The sequence below is a fragment of the Lissotriton vulgaris genome, chromosome 8 (genome assembly GCF_964263255.1).
Source record: "Lissotriton vulgaris chromosome 8, aLisVul1.2, whole genome shotgun sequence".
Lineage (NCBI taxonomy): Eukaryota > Metazoa > Chordata > Amphibia > Caudata > Salamandridae > Lissotriton > Lissotriton vulgaris.
Genome location: NC_141696.1, coordinates 1063550537 through 1063566751, shown reverse-complemented (window position 1 = coordinate 1063566751; position 16215 = coordinate 1063550537). Strand labels below are relative to the sequence as shown.

The 16215-nt window shown below is 46.7% G+C and overlaps 1 protein-coding gene across 1 annotated transcript in view; it reads right to left on the bottom strand.

The window, feature by feature from the left end:
• The window catches only part of DIAPH3 (diaphanous related formin 3), a 2291797-nt gene that overhangs the window by 916418 nt on the left and 1359164 nt on the right, over positions 1 to 16215 (bottom strand). Inside the window, exon 21 of the mRNA XM_086934906.1 lies at positions 87 to 188. Within this exon, the coding sequence (XP_086791032.1) occupies positions 87 to 188 (102 nt within the window). The remainder of the gene's footprint in view (positions 1 to 86; positions 189 to 16215) is intronic.

Genomic DNA, 16215 nt, shown 5'->3' with positions numbered 1-16215 from the left:
AAGATTCTGTTTCAGCAGTTATGCCACAAAGATCGTCCAGAAATACATTAACCATTTTACAACAAAGTAAACTGGATAATACTCACCACAATTCCAAATTGCTCTGGCTCAGACAAGTTGTTGTATTCACTTTTGAAACTTGTCAGTGCATTCAATTGCGTCTGTTCTGGCATATGCTTTATTAAATTCTAATTGCAAAGATTAAGAAAATATAAACAGAAAGTATACCATTAATACGTTTTCACTTTGAAAATCAAAGAACAGTAATTGAGCAATTATTTTCCATCAATCCTACACTTTGTTGTGAACTTAAAAATTAAACTTGCCATTAAAATAGAAGAATCCTAGAACTGAACACGAATTAAGACTATAAGGACTCTATGGGCCTGATTAGGATCTTGGCGGGAAATCCATCACCTTTGTGAGGGAGCATCCCAGCCGCTGTATTGTAATTCCATTATATCCTATGGAACTTGTAATACGGTGAATGGGCTATCCATCACATTTGTAAACAAAACAGGTGATGGACAGAATGTGGATCAATGTCACACATTCACCCCAATCCAAAGATCTGGGCCCAAATCCATCGTTTTTTTGCACTCCACACCACCCCGGGTTAGACAATGGCGATATGCAAATCAGCTCTGACCCTGTGCCCCATGGGAACAGTCCAGTCCGAACTACAAAAGCCATTGTCTAACCCAGGGTGGTGTGGAGTGCAAAAAAACGATGGATTTGGGCCCAGATCTTTTGACTGGGGGAGTGTGTGACATTGATCCACATTCAGTCCATCACTTGTTGTTTTTGCAATATCCATCACATTTGTGGCAGCCTATACCATCGCCAAGTTCGCAATCAGGCACTAAATTATGGTGAAACATCAGAATTGAACAGAAACTTTAAGGAGAACAATGAGTTGGTTTACATAACTGCTCAGGAAATGAATTACAGATAGTTCTGGCATACAAGATCAGTTCATCCCAACTAAAACAGCAGTAACAGGACTTTGTGTTTAATGCCCGTTTACAAAGTTAGTGACATATTCCTACCACAGTAAATCAGACCACCCTAGACGTCCACATAAATCACTGGATAATTCCATATACCCTAAATGGGATTTTAGGAGCTTATAACACCAACATAAGACAGAAACGATCTTACGGCTCATGATGCTTGCGAAGGGTCTTGTACTGAGATTTGAAATTTCACAGTTGGCACCTCTTATTCACTGATACAACAAGGAGAGTACGCAGTTGAGCTCCTTATAGGCGCTTGTATTTTAAGACAGAATAAATATTGAAATGCTTTGTTTACAGTTTAAGCTCAGATAGCAATTCCCATAACCACTCAACTTCCTGCTCAAAGTCCTCCAGCAGGTCGAAGTCCGAATCCAAAAGCAATCATAAAAGCGAAATGGGACTCGACCAGATCCCACATCTCTGATTCCAAAGAGAAGGTGCAAGGGTGTCAAGATGTTAGTTGTATTCTATCAAGGTCAATAGATAGAGTCAATCCCTCAGTTGATTCTTATGCATCTATAGCTAACCACACTAGTGTGGACCCCTCACCAGGCCATGGTCTTTAAAGAGGCCATACTACACATTTTCAGTGTTCCTTCGGCTCTCTCTGATGTGCCTTCAGGCCCTATGGGATTGCAGGAGTCTCTAGTCGGGTTACCACCGGTAGGTACCTACCTGTTGCACTCTGCCACACCTGGGCACATACAGACACCAAGCCAGCTTCTGTTGCCCCAATGCCAGTACGGACGCTCAGACAGATATGGACTCGAGCACGACAGATGCTTCACTTTCGGAATATAAAAGAAAAACCTGTTTTTATGCACCCTAACTCTAACCTGTCCCTTTATTAGGCCTCGGCTGGCGATAGCAGCGCGCATGCGCTGCTCTAGTCATCCAAGAGCTTCTTGAAATCAATTTTGTTTTGGATGGGGCCTTGTAGCCCCGCCCAACTTTTTAATTGGGTAGCGTCATATTCCATGCAAAACGCTGGCTTCGGATTGTAAAGGAGACTTCAAAGTCCCTCCTGGTTGCCACCTGGTCTCCTTTTGGCCCCGCCCACCGGGATTGGATCGTCTACTGGCGACGTGACACTCTCTCCTTCATTAGTCGGTACGCACTTTTTTCTCTTCGCTTTCGGCTTTGGAAAAGTCAGCCGCATGTTTATTTTCGCATCTATTTATTTATTTATTTATTTATTTAATTTGTATGGCGCGTTATAACCACAGGGGTCTCTAAGCGCTGTCTGACCATATTTACGTGATAGATGTTATATTCACTTGAAACCAGCTGTACACCTAAGGTCTGCTCCATGCTTGTTTGAATAGTACGGTTTTTAATTTTTTTCTGAAGGAAAGTAAATTACTCTCCTTCCTGAGCTCTGGATCCAATTTGTTCCATAGGGCTGGGATTGTGTTGGAGAAAGCACGGCCCCCCACCGTGGTCAATTTAAAACGGGGCTGAGACAAAAGAGTGGCGTCCGACGAACGCAAAGTCCTACCCGGTATGTAAGGGGATAGTCGGGATTTTAGGTATTTTGGTGCTTTACCATGCAAAGCCTTGTGAGCAATGCACATCCCTTTGAAGACAATTCTCTGGCGAACTGGTAGCCAGTGTAACTCCTGCATCAGGGGAGAGGCATGGGCATTTCTGGGTTTTTTAAATATCAACCTAGCTGCATCGTTCATGACTCCCTGTAGTTTGTCCAGCAGCCGCTGTGGCAAACCTAAATAAAGGGAGTTCCCGTAGTCCAGCCTAGCCAGAATTGTGGCTGAGACCACGTGTCTCAAGGTAGAGAATGAGAGTAGGGCCGCGATCTTCCTAAGTTGTCTTAACAAGCCTATACTGGTGCCTACTACGGTGGTAACTTGTTTTTCCATGGATAATTTATTATCCACATATAGGCCAAGGCTTTTGACTGCAACTGCCGGCTTTGGGGGTACACCCAGCTCCATTGGCCAAAATTTATCACTCCAAGGGTTACCCGAGATGGAAATGGGTAATACTTCCGTTTTATCCGGGTTGACTTTTAAGGAGTTCTCGGACATCCAATTGACTGTGGTTTTCAATATGTCCTGTAGCCTGGTGGGAGCTCCTGGACCATCATCCAGCCGGATGATTATCTGGGTGTCATCGGCATAGTTGTACACTAGGCAGTCCATCCTATTCAGGAGAGCAATTAGTGGTTGCAGGTAGATGTTGAAAAGTAGTGGAGACAAGGCAGATCCCTGGGGGACCCCGCAGGTGATCGGAGCAGGGGTAGAAAGTAGATCCCCCAGCTGTACTCGTTGTGTCCTACCCTGCAGAAATGAAGAGAGCCATGCATGTGCTGTACCCACGACGCCAAAGGATCTCAACCGCGACAGAAGCTGTTTATGGCACACGGTGTCAAACGCCGCGGAGAGATCCAATAGTACCAGGGCGCTCGGTGTTTTTACATCAGCTCGCATCCTTAGCTCATCCAAAATGGATAGCATAACTAGTTCCGTGCTGTGATTAGCACGGAACCCTGACTGATTGGTCTCCAACAGGTTGTTACTCTCTAGATGGCCCGATAATAGAGCTAACACATGCTGCTCAATTACCTTGGCCAAGAAAGGCAACTGGGAGATGGGCCGAAAATTTTTCAGACATTTTGTGTCTGCTCCAGGTTTCTTCAATAAAGGGATCAGGCGAGCCTCTTTAAAAGCTGAAGGGGTCTGTCCTGTCCGGAGAGAGGTGTTCAATAGGTGCAGAACCTCCTCCTCTATTCCTGGCATTGCCATCTTGAATATGTCAGGCGGGCAGGGGTCCACCAAGGAACCTGATTTGACTCGGCCTGTGATTTTAAGTAATTCCTGTTTGGAAATAAGGGATAGCTCAGCTAGAGGTGGAATGTTTAGCGGGCCAGTGAGCTTTCACTCATGCGAAAATAAACATGCGGCTGCCTTTGCGGTACGGCGCTTATTTAAATTGTTTGTTTCTGTTACTTGTGTTCCTGGCTCTCTTCCTCGGTTGCCTATGTCCCTAGCTTCCTAGTTCTCTCCCTTGGCTACTTTTCTCATGGTTTTTGATTCTCTTTCCCCGGTATCTGACAGTCTTCCTCCTGCTCGTGTTGTTGGTTTTTCTCCCTGGTTCCAAGCTTTTTCCCTCTGCTGATCTTCTTTCCTTACTGCTTCCTAGCTCTTTCCCTCAGTAACTTTTCTTTGAGATTCTTCTTGGTTCTGACTTGCCACCACTGTTTGTTCTCTGACCCTCTTCGTGCTGCTGGTTGTTCTTCTTGGATTTCCCCCACTGTTACTTGTGTTCCCGTTTCCCCCTCCCCTAGTATTGCGGACTTGTTGGCTACTGAACTCCGGCCTCAGCAGCTATAATAGTAATTTTCCCCAGTACCCCGAAGGCACATAACTGATATCACCTGTCTACATCACTCAGCTTCCCCCTCCCCCCTTACAGCCCCACACAGGCAATAGTGTGATGGGAACAGCTGATGCAGAGGGGGTCCAAAGCCCCCCCCCCCCTACGGTCACCGCCAGCACCTCCTGGCAGCTGTCCATCCTGGAGGGAGGGGTGGGATAGACAGAAGGGAGGGCCCTGGAGGATTGGGGGGCGGTGTGGGATGGTAACAGAAGGTTGCCCTGCAGCAGTGTGCGTTATATGGCCCTGATAATAATAATAATAATAATCCACATTTGAAAAGCGCGAACAATCACCAGCAAGGGTCTCTAGGCGCTGAGGGCAGTCGGGAAGATTAAGCAAGCTATTGACCAGAGTCACATGGTGTTGGGCTAATATGCCGCTGGCACCGGGGATCCCCAGATTCCAACGTCAGTCACCCTGGCTGCGGCGCCACACCCTGGCCCGGCCCGTCCTGAACGCTGAACGCCACCTGTCCCCCCCTCCCTTCAAAGCCCACAAGGTCAGTAAAGAGAGAGAGAGAGCGAGCAAGAGAAGGGAATCCGCTGCTGCCCCCTACCAGTCAGCACACTGCTCCAGGCCCCCCTGCAACGGATCCTTGTATGTCCACATCCCAGGGCTTTGCATCGCCCACCCACTCTTCCCTAGAGGACCTGTGCAGCAAATTCTGGTGTGCCCCCACATTAGGCCTTGCACCCTTCAGGCTTCTTGGGGCTTGCATCCCCACCGGATCTTGCTACCCGCTCCCCCTAACCCTCAATGAATTTTAGCCCCCTCCTCTCGGCCTGACATTTCTTTATTCACACGAGTTTCTGGAGGCGTTAGTGCATTTCCTTTGCAAACCGCGTTGACCCCATCTCTGTGTATCTGTGCCCCGACTCCCGACCTCGTGCTTCTTGATCAACGAGTGCCAGCAAAGGGTCCTAGGCGAGATGTACGGCGTGTACTGCATGAATTACAGATACCAGCTACAGGTGAGGGGCTGTGTCTGAGCAATGGAGAGATGTCCGGGGTGGCGACTGAGGGGGTCCTAAAGTGCCATTGTGAGATGAGTGGTGAAGGAGCTGGCAGATTTAACTTGAGAAGAGTGTGGCGGTCTGGGTAAACTACGGGCTTCGACTAATGGTTATTGTACTGGGGAAAGAATCTGGGGCACTGGCGGTTAGCAAGGCAAAGGGATTTCAGTGGGCAACCAGATTGGCTCTGGATGGAGCAGTGAAGGGCTAGTGAGAGCGGCCCTGTTTTGAGTGCACGGCAGGAGCATTGTTTGTGTGCCACCCATGTCTAAAAACCCTGAAGGCTAATCTCTGCTGGGCCTGTAACCGGGCCTGAGAGATAGCCTTGCTGCCTGACCTGTAACATTGGCCTGAGAGATGGTTCTTCCTGCCCTGTACACAGGACCTATGGGATGGGATAGCTCTGCTGTTGGTACTTGTATAATAGGGCTTGAGTTAGAGCCAATTTGCCTGCCCTGCAACAAGGGATCTGAAGGGCACACTTTCAACAGTACCTTCAATGTTAGCATAAGGAAAATATGTCCTGTCTAACCTCTAACTCAGCACTTGAACATAGTACTGCTTTTGTAGGGGCTAGAGCAGTGATTCTTAATCTGTGGTTGGGGATCTTTGGGGATCCGAAAAACATACTCTGAGTTCCGCTACTGGTGTGAAACAAAATAATATTAACACATTAATAAAGTGTTCAAATAAAGTAAAATGTACAGTTGAATATTTTAAAAGGTTCTTTAAATGTGTAGGGATTTGAAATGGAAGTTTAAAAAATAAGTGGGTATCCTCAGATTGATTTGAGCGAACAACGCAACTGCGTCAAACGTTATATAGGATGAACAATGGGCAACCTCACTTGAACCTTGCTAAGCACCAACCGTCCAATTAAATTTTTTAAAAAATATTTGTGATTTAAATAAAATATTTCATCATTTGTGTATTTGTTTGATGAATGCTTGCTTATGTATTTTTCGTATTGTTTTGCTGTTCAAATCATTGAAAATATTTAGGCAGAGATCCTCGGCTTCCAGTAAAGATTCATTGAGGGTACCCGGATTCAATCATGATTCGGTGGATGGTCCATGGATTTCAGTAAAGATTAGGTGGGGATCCACTGAAGTCGAAAGGTTAAGGCCTTCTGGGCTAGAGGGATAGTTCTGTAGGACCTTTACTTCAGACACCAATAGATCGCTAGTTTTCTCGACTTTTAGCATTGGGGATATAGCTCTTGTATCTGATCTGTAACATGGTGTATTCTGGGGAATATGGGTAGTCTTCCTTGTTTGATGAGATTCTCATTCCTCTGCTGTCTGACGAATAGCATTCGGCCCAAGGCATTGCAGAGGAGACAAAGGGGGAATGCCACCAAACTTGCCACGTTTCCGGGGGTGTGGCTACCAGCCAACAAGATGGCTGCGTGCTAGAGAGGCTCCGGCGAAGCGGGACCTTCCCGGCGACATCCGATCATTCATCCGAGGTCTAGCTGAGTTCCAGGACCCTCTGCGACTGCCGGCAACCGGGCGGCGGCGACCGCGACAACCCTGGTGCTAATCGGTGGCAACGTCGCTGAGCTGTGGGGGAGAGGTGCTTACGGCCTGCAGCGCATGGAAAGCCCGGACCTCGATTGCTCCGAAGCCCCGGGCGGAGGCTGAAAGGGACGGAGACGGAAGCAGCGGCTTTCCACCGTGACCCGGAATTGCGCACTAAGATTAAAGTTGCGGGCACCTGAACAGCCCCGGAAGTGCCAATAGCACAACAGCCTGAGCGGGGCCCGCGAGGAACACACACGACATCCCCCCCCCCCCCCCCCCCCCGAGGGGCAGCGGAAAGTGCTGGTGAGCGAGGGGGCCTGGGGGGCAGTGGCAGGGTTGTAGCACAGTCTACCTGCGGCGGGGGCGGGGCACAGATTGCGTTGCCTGCTGGCCCCCCCCCCCCCTCTCTTATACTGAATCCGGAGGCCAGATCTCGGCTTGGTGGTGGCCCTGAGGCATTTAAAGCCCTGAAACTGAACTGGTCACGAAAATACACCCACGCCAAGCACGACCTGCATTGGCTCATGAGACCGACCTTCCCCCCCCCCACAGTAGCCTGAGAAGAAACACCTTTCTGTGAGACTTTGCGCCCACTTTCAACAGGGCGGGGTTTTCGGACCTGCTCTCCCCACTGGCCCCGAATGTGCTGCTGATTACAGGGAATTGTCCCCCACCCCCAACGGACTTAAGGGGGAACACTAGGAACAGGAGTCACATAGGCCTATCTAGCGGTGGGCACGCAGCCGCGCCAGTTGCGACACGACACCCAAAGAGGCCCCTAGATATAACTTGAGTGGCCATCATGTCGGGCAGGGGGGTCAGAAACCAGACCTCACAGGCAAAGCTGGACAAATACGCCTACACAAAGGATTTCCCCCCCGCTTCCGGCGGGTCAAGGAGCAGCAAGGGGCACCGCAGGCACAAATGCTGCCGCAAAAGTGACCCTGGAAGATATTATGGCGGCGCTTACCAATGTGCAGACCACGGTAGGCTCCATCTCCACTGACGTCTCCCTACTCAGGGCAGACTTTCAGAAAATCACGACTCGAGTCACAGAAGTTGAAAAAACAACGAAAACCCTGACCACGGACGCAGCAGCCCTGCAGAAAACTGTAACGCGCCTAGAGGAAGAAAATAAAGTACTGTTCGACAAGCTGGATGAACAGGAAGGACGATCCCGCCGCAACAACATGCGTATCCTTGGAATTCCAGAAAGTGAGAGCTCGCAAGCGATGGACCTATATGTCGAGGACCGCATCAAAACGCGGCTGCAGCCTAAGGGACTGTCCACTTTCTTTTCCATAGAGCGGGCACATAGGGTGCCGGGTGGCAAAGCTAAACCGGGAGTACCTCCACGACCAGTGCTGGCCCGGCTGTTCAATTTTCGGAATCGCAACGTGATCCTCCAGACGGTGCACGTCTCTCCACAAATTTGCGTGCTAAACTCTGCAATTTCGTTCTTCCCAGACTATACAGCTGCGGTGTCCCGGCGCCGTCGCAGCTTCCTAGAAGTGAAGAAGGAGTCAAGGGCTCGAGAGGTGCCCTACTCGATGCTATTCCCCGCCAGATTGAGAGTCGTGGCAGAAGGAAAAACCTGTTTTTTTGAGACACCGGAAGAAGCGTATGACTGGCTCGAGGGGTGGCGGACGACGAGCGGCTCCCAGCGCAGAAACAAGGGTCACCACCGCAGGACTAACGATGAAGAGGCGAACAGTCAAGACCTTTTTCAACAGGAAGACGGCCCCTCGCTGAGAGTGGATGCAGACGATTTGGGCAAGGGATGAACTGGGCTAATAGGCGCCGCACTTGAAATATTTTTTCCCTACTGATTGAACAATTGGCCTATGTCATTTTGGGACGCTGGACTGAAATAGACTACTGGGACCGGGAGAGTTTACCCTCGCATGGACCTCTCACCCCCATACACTCAAGTACATGTTCTGGGATGGGAAGAAGCACTCTGCTGAGTTGGGGTTGCGGGCAGTTGAAAGTCCTTTTGGCAGAGAGGCGGGCGGGCTCCGGGATTGGGATTCTTCTTGTTCTTTGTTTTTTGGTTGTAATTTTGGTTGACGTTGACAAGACAGCTTGGTCTCTACAACTTAGTTGGCTCCGGCATGATATGACACACTCGCCACCCCCATTTACATTCACAACCCCAAATGGCTACAGACACACAATACTCTAATGTAAATGACACGACCCCTATGAAACCAGTGCCGCCGCTTACACTATTGACATGGAATGTGCACGGATTGGGCAACAAAATCAAGCGTTGGTTGGTGTTAAGGTCCCTCAAACGACAAGCTCCTACAGGAGGCTCACCTCACTGGTTCAGCATGCAGGCCAATGGATAGATGGGGGTTTAAAATGATGGATATATGACGTTACAACGCGTTATTTTACAACGCAGACCGTTAAATCGCAATTTTTACAACGCAGGATCCATTACAATGCATGCTTTTACAACGCATGTCATTACATAGCAGATACTATTACAACGCATGCCATTACAACGTAAGTATAGATAAGTAAATCTTTTTTAAAATAATGTAATTTAGTTAATTTAATTAATTTAATTTTATTAATTTAAAAAAGTAATTAATTTAATTTAATTATTGTAATTAAATTATTAAAATTGTAATTAATTTAATTTATTTAATTTAATTTAAATAATGTAATTTAATTAATTTATAAATTGTAAATAATATAATTCAATTTATTATAATAAATTTAATTTAAATAATTTAAAAATATTAATTAATATAATTTAATTTAATTATTGTAATTGAATTAATTTATAAATTGTAAATAATATAATTTAATTTTATTAATGTAATTAATTTATAAAATGTAATTAATTTAATTTAAGTAATGTAATTTAATTAATTGATTAATTGTAAATAATATAATTAATTTAATTTAATTTAATTAATTTAATTTATTTAAAGTCGTGTTTTAAAAAAAAGTGAACACTAAAAATACCCCTGTACCCCAAAAACCAAAACCCAGCCCTAAAACCTAAAAATACCCCTGTACCCCAAAAACCAAACCCAGCCCTAAAACCTAATACCCCTGTACCCCAAAAACCAAACCCAGCCCTAAAACCTAAAAATACCCCTGTACCCCAAAAACGAAACCCAGCCCTAAAACCTTAAAATACCCCTGTACCCCAAAAACCAAACCCAGCCCTAAAACCTAAAAATACCCCTGTACCCCAAAAACCAAACCCAGCCCTAAAACCTAAAAATACCCCTGTACCCCAAAAACCAAACCTAGCCCTAAAACCTAAAAATACCCCTGTACCCCAAAAACCAAACCCAGCCCTAAAACCTAAAAATACCCCTGTACCCCAAAAACCAAACCCAGCCCTAAAACCTAAAAATACCCCTGTACCCCATAACCCAAACGTAGCCCTGAACCCTACAAATACCCCTGTACCCCAAAAACCAAACCCAGCCCTAAAACACTAAAAATACCCAAACACCCCAAAACATATACCTCAGTACCCCAAAACATATACTCCTATACTCATACTTATTTTTTTTTAATTACTTAAATTAATATATTTAATTTATTTTATAAAAATACATAAATTAATATATTTATTAATGTATAATAATAATTAAATTAATTAAATAATGTAAAATAAAATATAAAATAAAATTATATACTTACGTTGTAATGGCATGCGTTGTAATAGCATCTGCTATGTAATGACATGCGTTGTAAAGGCATGCATTGTAATGGATCCTGCGTTGTGAAAGTTGCGATGTAATGGTAGTGCATTGTAAAAGTTGCGTTGTAACGGGTGTTTCCCTAAAATGATAGTACACTCAGACTTCACCGCTGGGTCAAGGGGCACAGGTATTTTAATCCGAAAACAATCTCAGTTTCTAGTCCTACACACTAAACACGATGATCAGGGGCACTTTGCTGCGGTACATGGTCATTGGGAAATCAGACTGCTTAATGTGGTGTCAGTTTACATTCCTCCCGCGCTACAGACAGTGGCGCTCCCGGCCTTCAGCTATTTTATCTTAGCTCTCCCAGAGGCAGACCTCCTCATCGGAGGTGACTTTAATGCTGCAATGGATGTAGAGATGGACCGACACCCAGTGCGGCAGCAGCGGTTGGGGGTCTCCCGTCTCTAGGGTTTTGCGGATGCACTGGGTCTGGTAGATGTGTGGAGACGACGACACCCAGAGACGAGGCAATACACTTTCCACTCCCCTGTCCACAATAGTCTCTCACGCATAGACTACTTTTTCACTTCAGAGTCCTGCATACCACGCATACCTGACATAGCTATAGGACCCAGGGGGGTATCCGACCACTCACCTATAGTACTGACTTACGCCTCGCAACATGTCACCCATAAACAACTGTATCCCATCTACCCGGGTTATCTGCATGTCCCTCAGGTGCGGAAAGAGCTACGCCAGACCACAAAGCATTTCTTTGCTGAGAACACAGCCTCAGTTACTTCCGCAACCACCCTCTGGGAGGCTTACAAGACGGTGTTGCGAGGGCAGGCCATTGCCACGATCACTGGCCATAAGCGGTCCAAACGTTTGGATCTGACAGCTTTAGAACAGGAACTGCAGTCAGCAGACACCGCCTACTCCACTGACCCCACACCCGAGAAAGCGCACATTCTAGATCTGAAACAACAGCAATTTAGAGAATATCTTAGACAAGAGACGAAGACATCCCTGGCAGCAACTAAGCATAGGATATACGAAGTGGGCGACAAAGTAGGAAATTTACTGGCCTGGCTAGAAAGGAAAGACCGCAGCTCTAGAACGATTGCATACCTACAAACGGCAGAGGGACAAACTGTTTCGAAACCTGGCGCCATAGCGCATACACTAGCAGAACATTTCTGGGCGGTATATACCTCCTCCTCAAGCGCCACGCTGGAGGACGCAGAGGACCTATTGCAGGCCATAGAGATGCCGAGCCTGGACTCAGAAGCTATGGCAGAGCTGGAGTCAGACCTAACTATAGACGAAATAGACGCAGCCATTAAATCCTTGCAGTCCGGAAAAGCATTAGGACCCAACGGAATTCCAGTAGAACTCTACAAGCGCTTGGCAGAATCCCTCGGCCCGCATCGACTTGCAATGTATAATGGTAGTCGGGACCAGGGTATATTACCGCTAGACCAGAGAACGGCCATGGTTGTAGCGATTCTTAAGCCCGGCATACCCCCTTCGGAGTGCCACTCCTACCGTCCCATTTCACTGCTCAATGTGGAAGCTAAGATCCTTGCTAAATTACTCGCCAATAGGCGACAGACACACTTACCCGATTGAATTCATCCAGACCAGTCCAGCTTTATGCCCCACAGAAATACTGCACTCAATCTTCGACGTCTACATAGTGTGATGGCTCGAAGACATTTACTAACTGAATCCTCAGCAGTCCGATCATTGGACGCCCGAATGGCGTTCAATATGGTAGAATGGGGATACCTCTTTGCGGCGCTTAGGTTTCGGCCCAAACTTTTGTGCATGGGTCCGGCTCTTCTATATGGCTCCAGTAGCACACATTGCGGTTAATGGCCACTTGTCAGAAACAATACCGTTGTCAAGAGGGACCAGACAGGGATGCCTCTTGTCTCCGCTCCTGTTTGCATTGGTGCTGGAGCCCCTGGCGGCTCGGGTTAGGCAAGCCCCGTTACTGCAAGGTATACGCTGGACAGAGGACTGGGAAGACCGTATCTCCCTTTACGTCGATGATATCCTGGTAGATCTCACAGACCCAGAGAGCTCGTTGCCAGCGCTATTGGAGATCTGCCACACTTTCGGACCTATCTCTGGATATACAATCAATTGGTCTAAGTCAGTTCTCTACCCCTTGAGTGGTCCTGATCCTAGGTGCCCAGGGATTGTCCCGTACAGCTTGCACGAGACTCCTTTAAATACTTAGGCATTATCATCACAACTGACCCGGCCGCATTCTATGACAACAATTTAAACCCCCCACCCCCCCCCCCACCCCCCCCCCCCGAGCGCCTACGAAGAGATGTGGCCCATTGGGTGGCTCTACCCCTGACATTGCTGGAGAAAGCAGCATTATTTAAAATGATGGCCCTACCACGTTTCTTGTATGCACTGGAGAATACACCCTTCCCAGTGTCCTTGCAATATTTCAAACGGGTGGCGGCACTGGTGTCCTCGCTCCTCTGGGGTAACAAACCACCGCGTGTTGCGCAAACAAAGCTACACCGTAGCTGGTATGATGGCGCAATAGCACTCCCAAATGTTCAATTTTACTGTTGGGCGGCGCATCTTAAGATTATTAACCAATGGCTTCACGTTCCCCACACAGACCCGGCATTCATGGCTGATCGAGCACAACTTGGAACGAACAATATATTATCGGCCCTATACAACCCAAAGGGTGCACAATCGCTAGAGGGGCCAACACGACACACAGTAATGTTATGGTACAGGGCACAGGCTCATCTAGGATGGAAGGGTGTCATCACCAAAATCACCCCGTTCTGGAACTCGAAACAATTCGGTACACTTCGAAATAGTAAGGGATTCCGACATTGGGATGCCATCGGTATCTCCACAGTGGGCGACCTCTGGGAAAGAGGGACGGTCATTCCCTTCGATAGGCTGCAGCAACAGTATAAACTGTCACCCACTGAAATATTTCGCTATCTACAAATCCGCCATGCTCTATGGCGTTCCTACCACAGGACACTGAATTACCGGCGGCCTCCCCCCTGGAGGATGGACTTCTTACGGACTTCATGCAAATGCGAGTCACATCACTCACGTACCGTAAAATACTCAATAACATCCCAGATCCCACGATATCCCTAAAAGATAAATGGGTCGACAATATTCAAGACATGGACGAGACAGAATGGCAGGAGGCCCTGGCCTCGCCCCAGGAGGTGGGAATCCCAGCTAGACTCAGATTAGTGCAGCTGAAAATTCTTCATTGTTCCTACCTTACTAGCCCAACACTTCATAAAATTGGCAGGGCACAACACCCATACTGTCTACGGGGATGAGGGTACGTTTTTTCCACACTATTTGGGACTGTCCCTTTATATTGGATTACTGGCGTAAAGTTCTTCGTACGATATCACAAACCCTACACGTCTCTTTATTACCTGAATCAAGGAGATGCCTCCTTAACATATGGGAACCAAATGATTTGACGAGATATGGTCAAACTTGGGCGACAATGAGCTTCATGGTTGCAAAACGTAACATAGCACAAAAAAGGGGAGCCACTGACCGTCCACTATTGGAGTCCTGGTGCAGGGACATGGATGTCACAATGATTACGGAAAGGACAGTCTATGTAAACAGGAATTGCCCTGGGAAATGGACAAGGGTATGGGCGTCAGGTACCGAGTTTTTAGGGACCCGGCGGTGCCAGGGGAACACCCAGAGACCTCTTGAGTTCTTCCTGTTTTGGACCACAGAAACAGAGTCTTCTAGGTAATGTCAAGGATTGAGTTTTATTGGCTGCAACCAAGTAACAAGCGTCCTAGAAGTACAACAGCACGGTGTGTATATTCTCAGGAGACTGTTCATTTTTACAGAACCAGCCTTCTCCTTTTATACAAAAATATCAGCTTCAGGCAAGAATTCCTAGTTTTACAGTTCGGTCATATAAATATTTCTATTACAAAGAGAGAGCAAAGTCATGATGACAATCCCACATTTCAGTTTGTCCAGTTCGTGATAGATTACCCAGCAAGGCCCAGAACTTCCATCAGATATCGATGAACCCCCAATAAAATCGGGCACCTCCTCCTTGTAAAACAGACCATAAAGAAGAAACAGGGACAGGTGTGTGTATGATAAAGCGTGGTTTTTATGCGATCAACGGTTTATGACATGTTGTGCCTTGATGCTAATCTTGCTCGGCCACTGGGATGAGGACTGCCCGAACAGGTTTGGCTTGAGGCAGTGGAGTCAGCTCGCCCAGGTCACAGAAGAGTCAGCAAAGGTGTATGTGTCCTTTCAGATCGAATTCGGCCTTGGTCAATTGACTATGTAAGGGCAACCACAAGATGGATGCCGCTCACAAAATGGACCCGAGGGTCCAAGACAGAAACTACGATTTTAAGGTGATTGCATCACTCGATCATGACGCAAATGCATAGGTATAATGTCCTCATTATTACCGGTCTGCCGATACCAAATTCGTCATGGTATGATGATATTTTCTGACACGAGTGTTGGGCTTCGGTACCACATCATAGCAGGGTCCAGAATTTTCAGTACTACAGGCGGCCTGGAACACATATAGAGGGGACATATGTGAGCCTATTACTGACATAGATCATGATGACTCTGATGATGCTGAAGCCGGGGATGATTAATTGGGTGGGGATAGGTTTGTTGTATCTCCGATTATTATTGCATACCAGACCTGAGAATGCACAGTGGTACAGCCATTGCTGGATTTGCTATACTGAAGATAATGTGTACTTTCCTCTATGTAGAGACAGCTGTTCTTTATGTTATAGAACTAATAAAAACATGTTTAGAAAAAAAAAAAACTTGCCACGTTTCCAAATCATAATAAACAAGCATTGAAAATGCAATAGGTCTCGCCTTTGATTAGGTTCAATCCATTTGCTTTGCTAATGGTATTGTATAGCAAAGCAAATGGCTTTAACCTAATGAAAGGCGAGACCTATTGCATTTTTAATGCTTGTTGTGTCAGTTATTAGTAGATGGTGATTCTCTTTTTGGATCCGATTCGGACCCTGTGCCAAGCTGGGTACACCCCAGGATGTTGATGGAAAGGATGATGCCCCCCTCATTACACTGATGATGCTCTATACCGTGATTTACAAAATGCTAGTGGGCTTATGTAAGAGGCTGGCTTAGTATATAGTGAACACTTATTCAAGTGATGCACCTTACACTAATCCAGACAACCCTTATGGTGATTTGAGTGGTTTTTGATAACCACAGAAAACTCTCAAAGTGGTAGCTGTTGAGAGAAGCCTTCAGGCTTATCTTGAAGGAGTTTAAAGCAGCTTGTTTTACCACATTTAATCAACAGTGTAGATCAGATGAACAAGAATTATACAGTGTTTATAAAAAATAAGTCAATTTATTACACAACACAATCACTAACACATTGCAGGACTTCGACCAGAAGACTTAGAGGAGCTAGGGACACAAGGAACCACCCACGGAGGCTGTGTGCAATGACAGTCAATGGAGAAGTCGCGGTTGCGGTTTGAAAGAAGGATAACCCTTCCCAACGGACCCC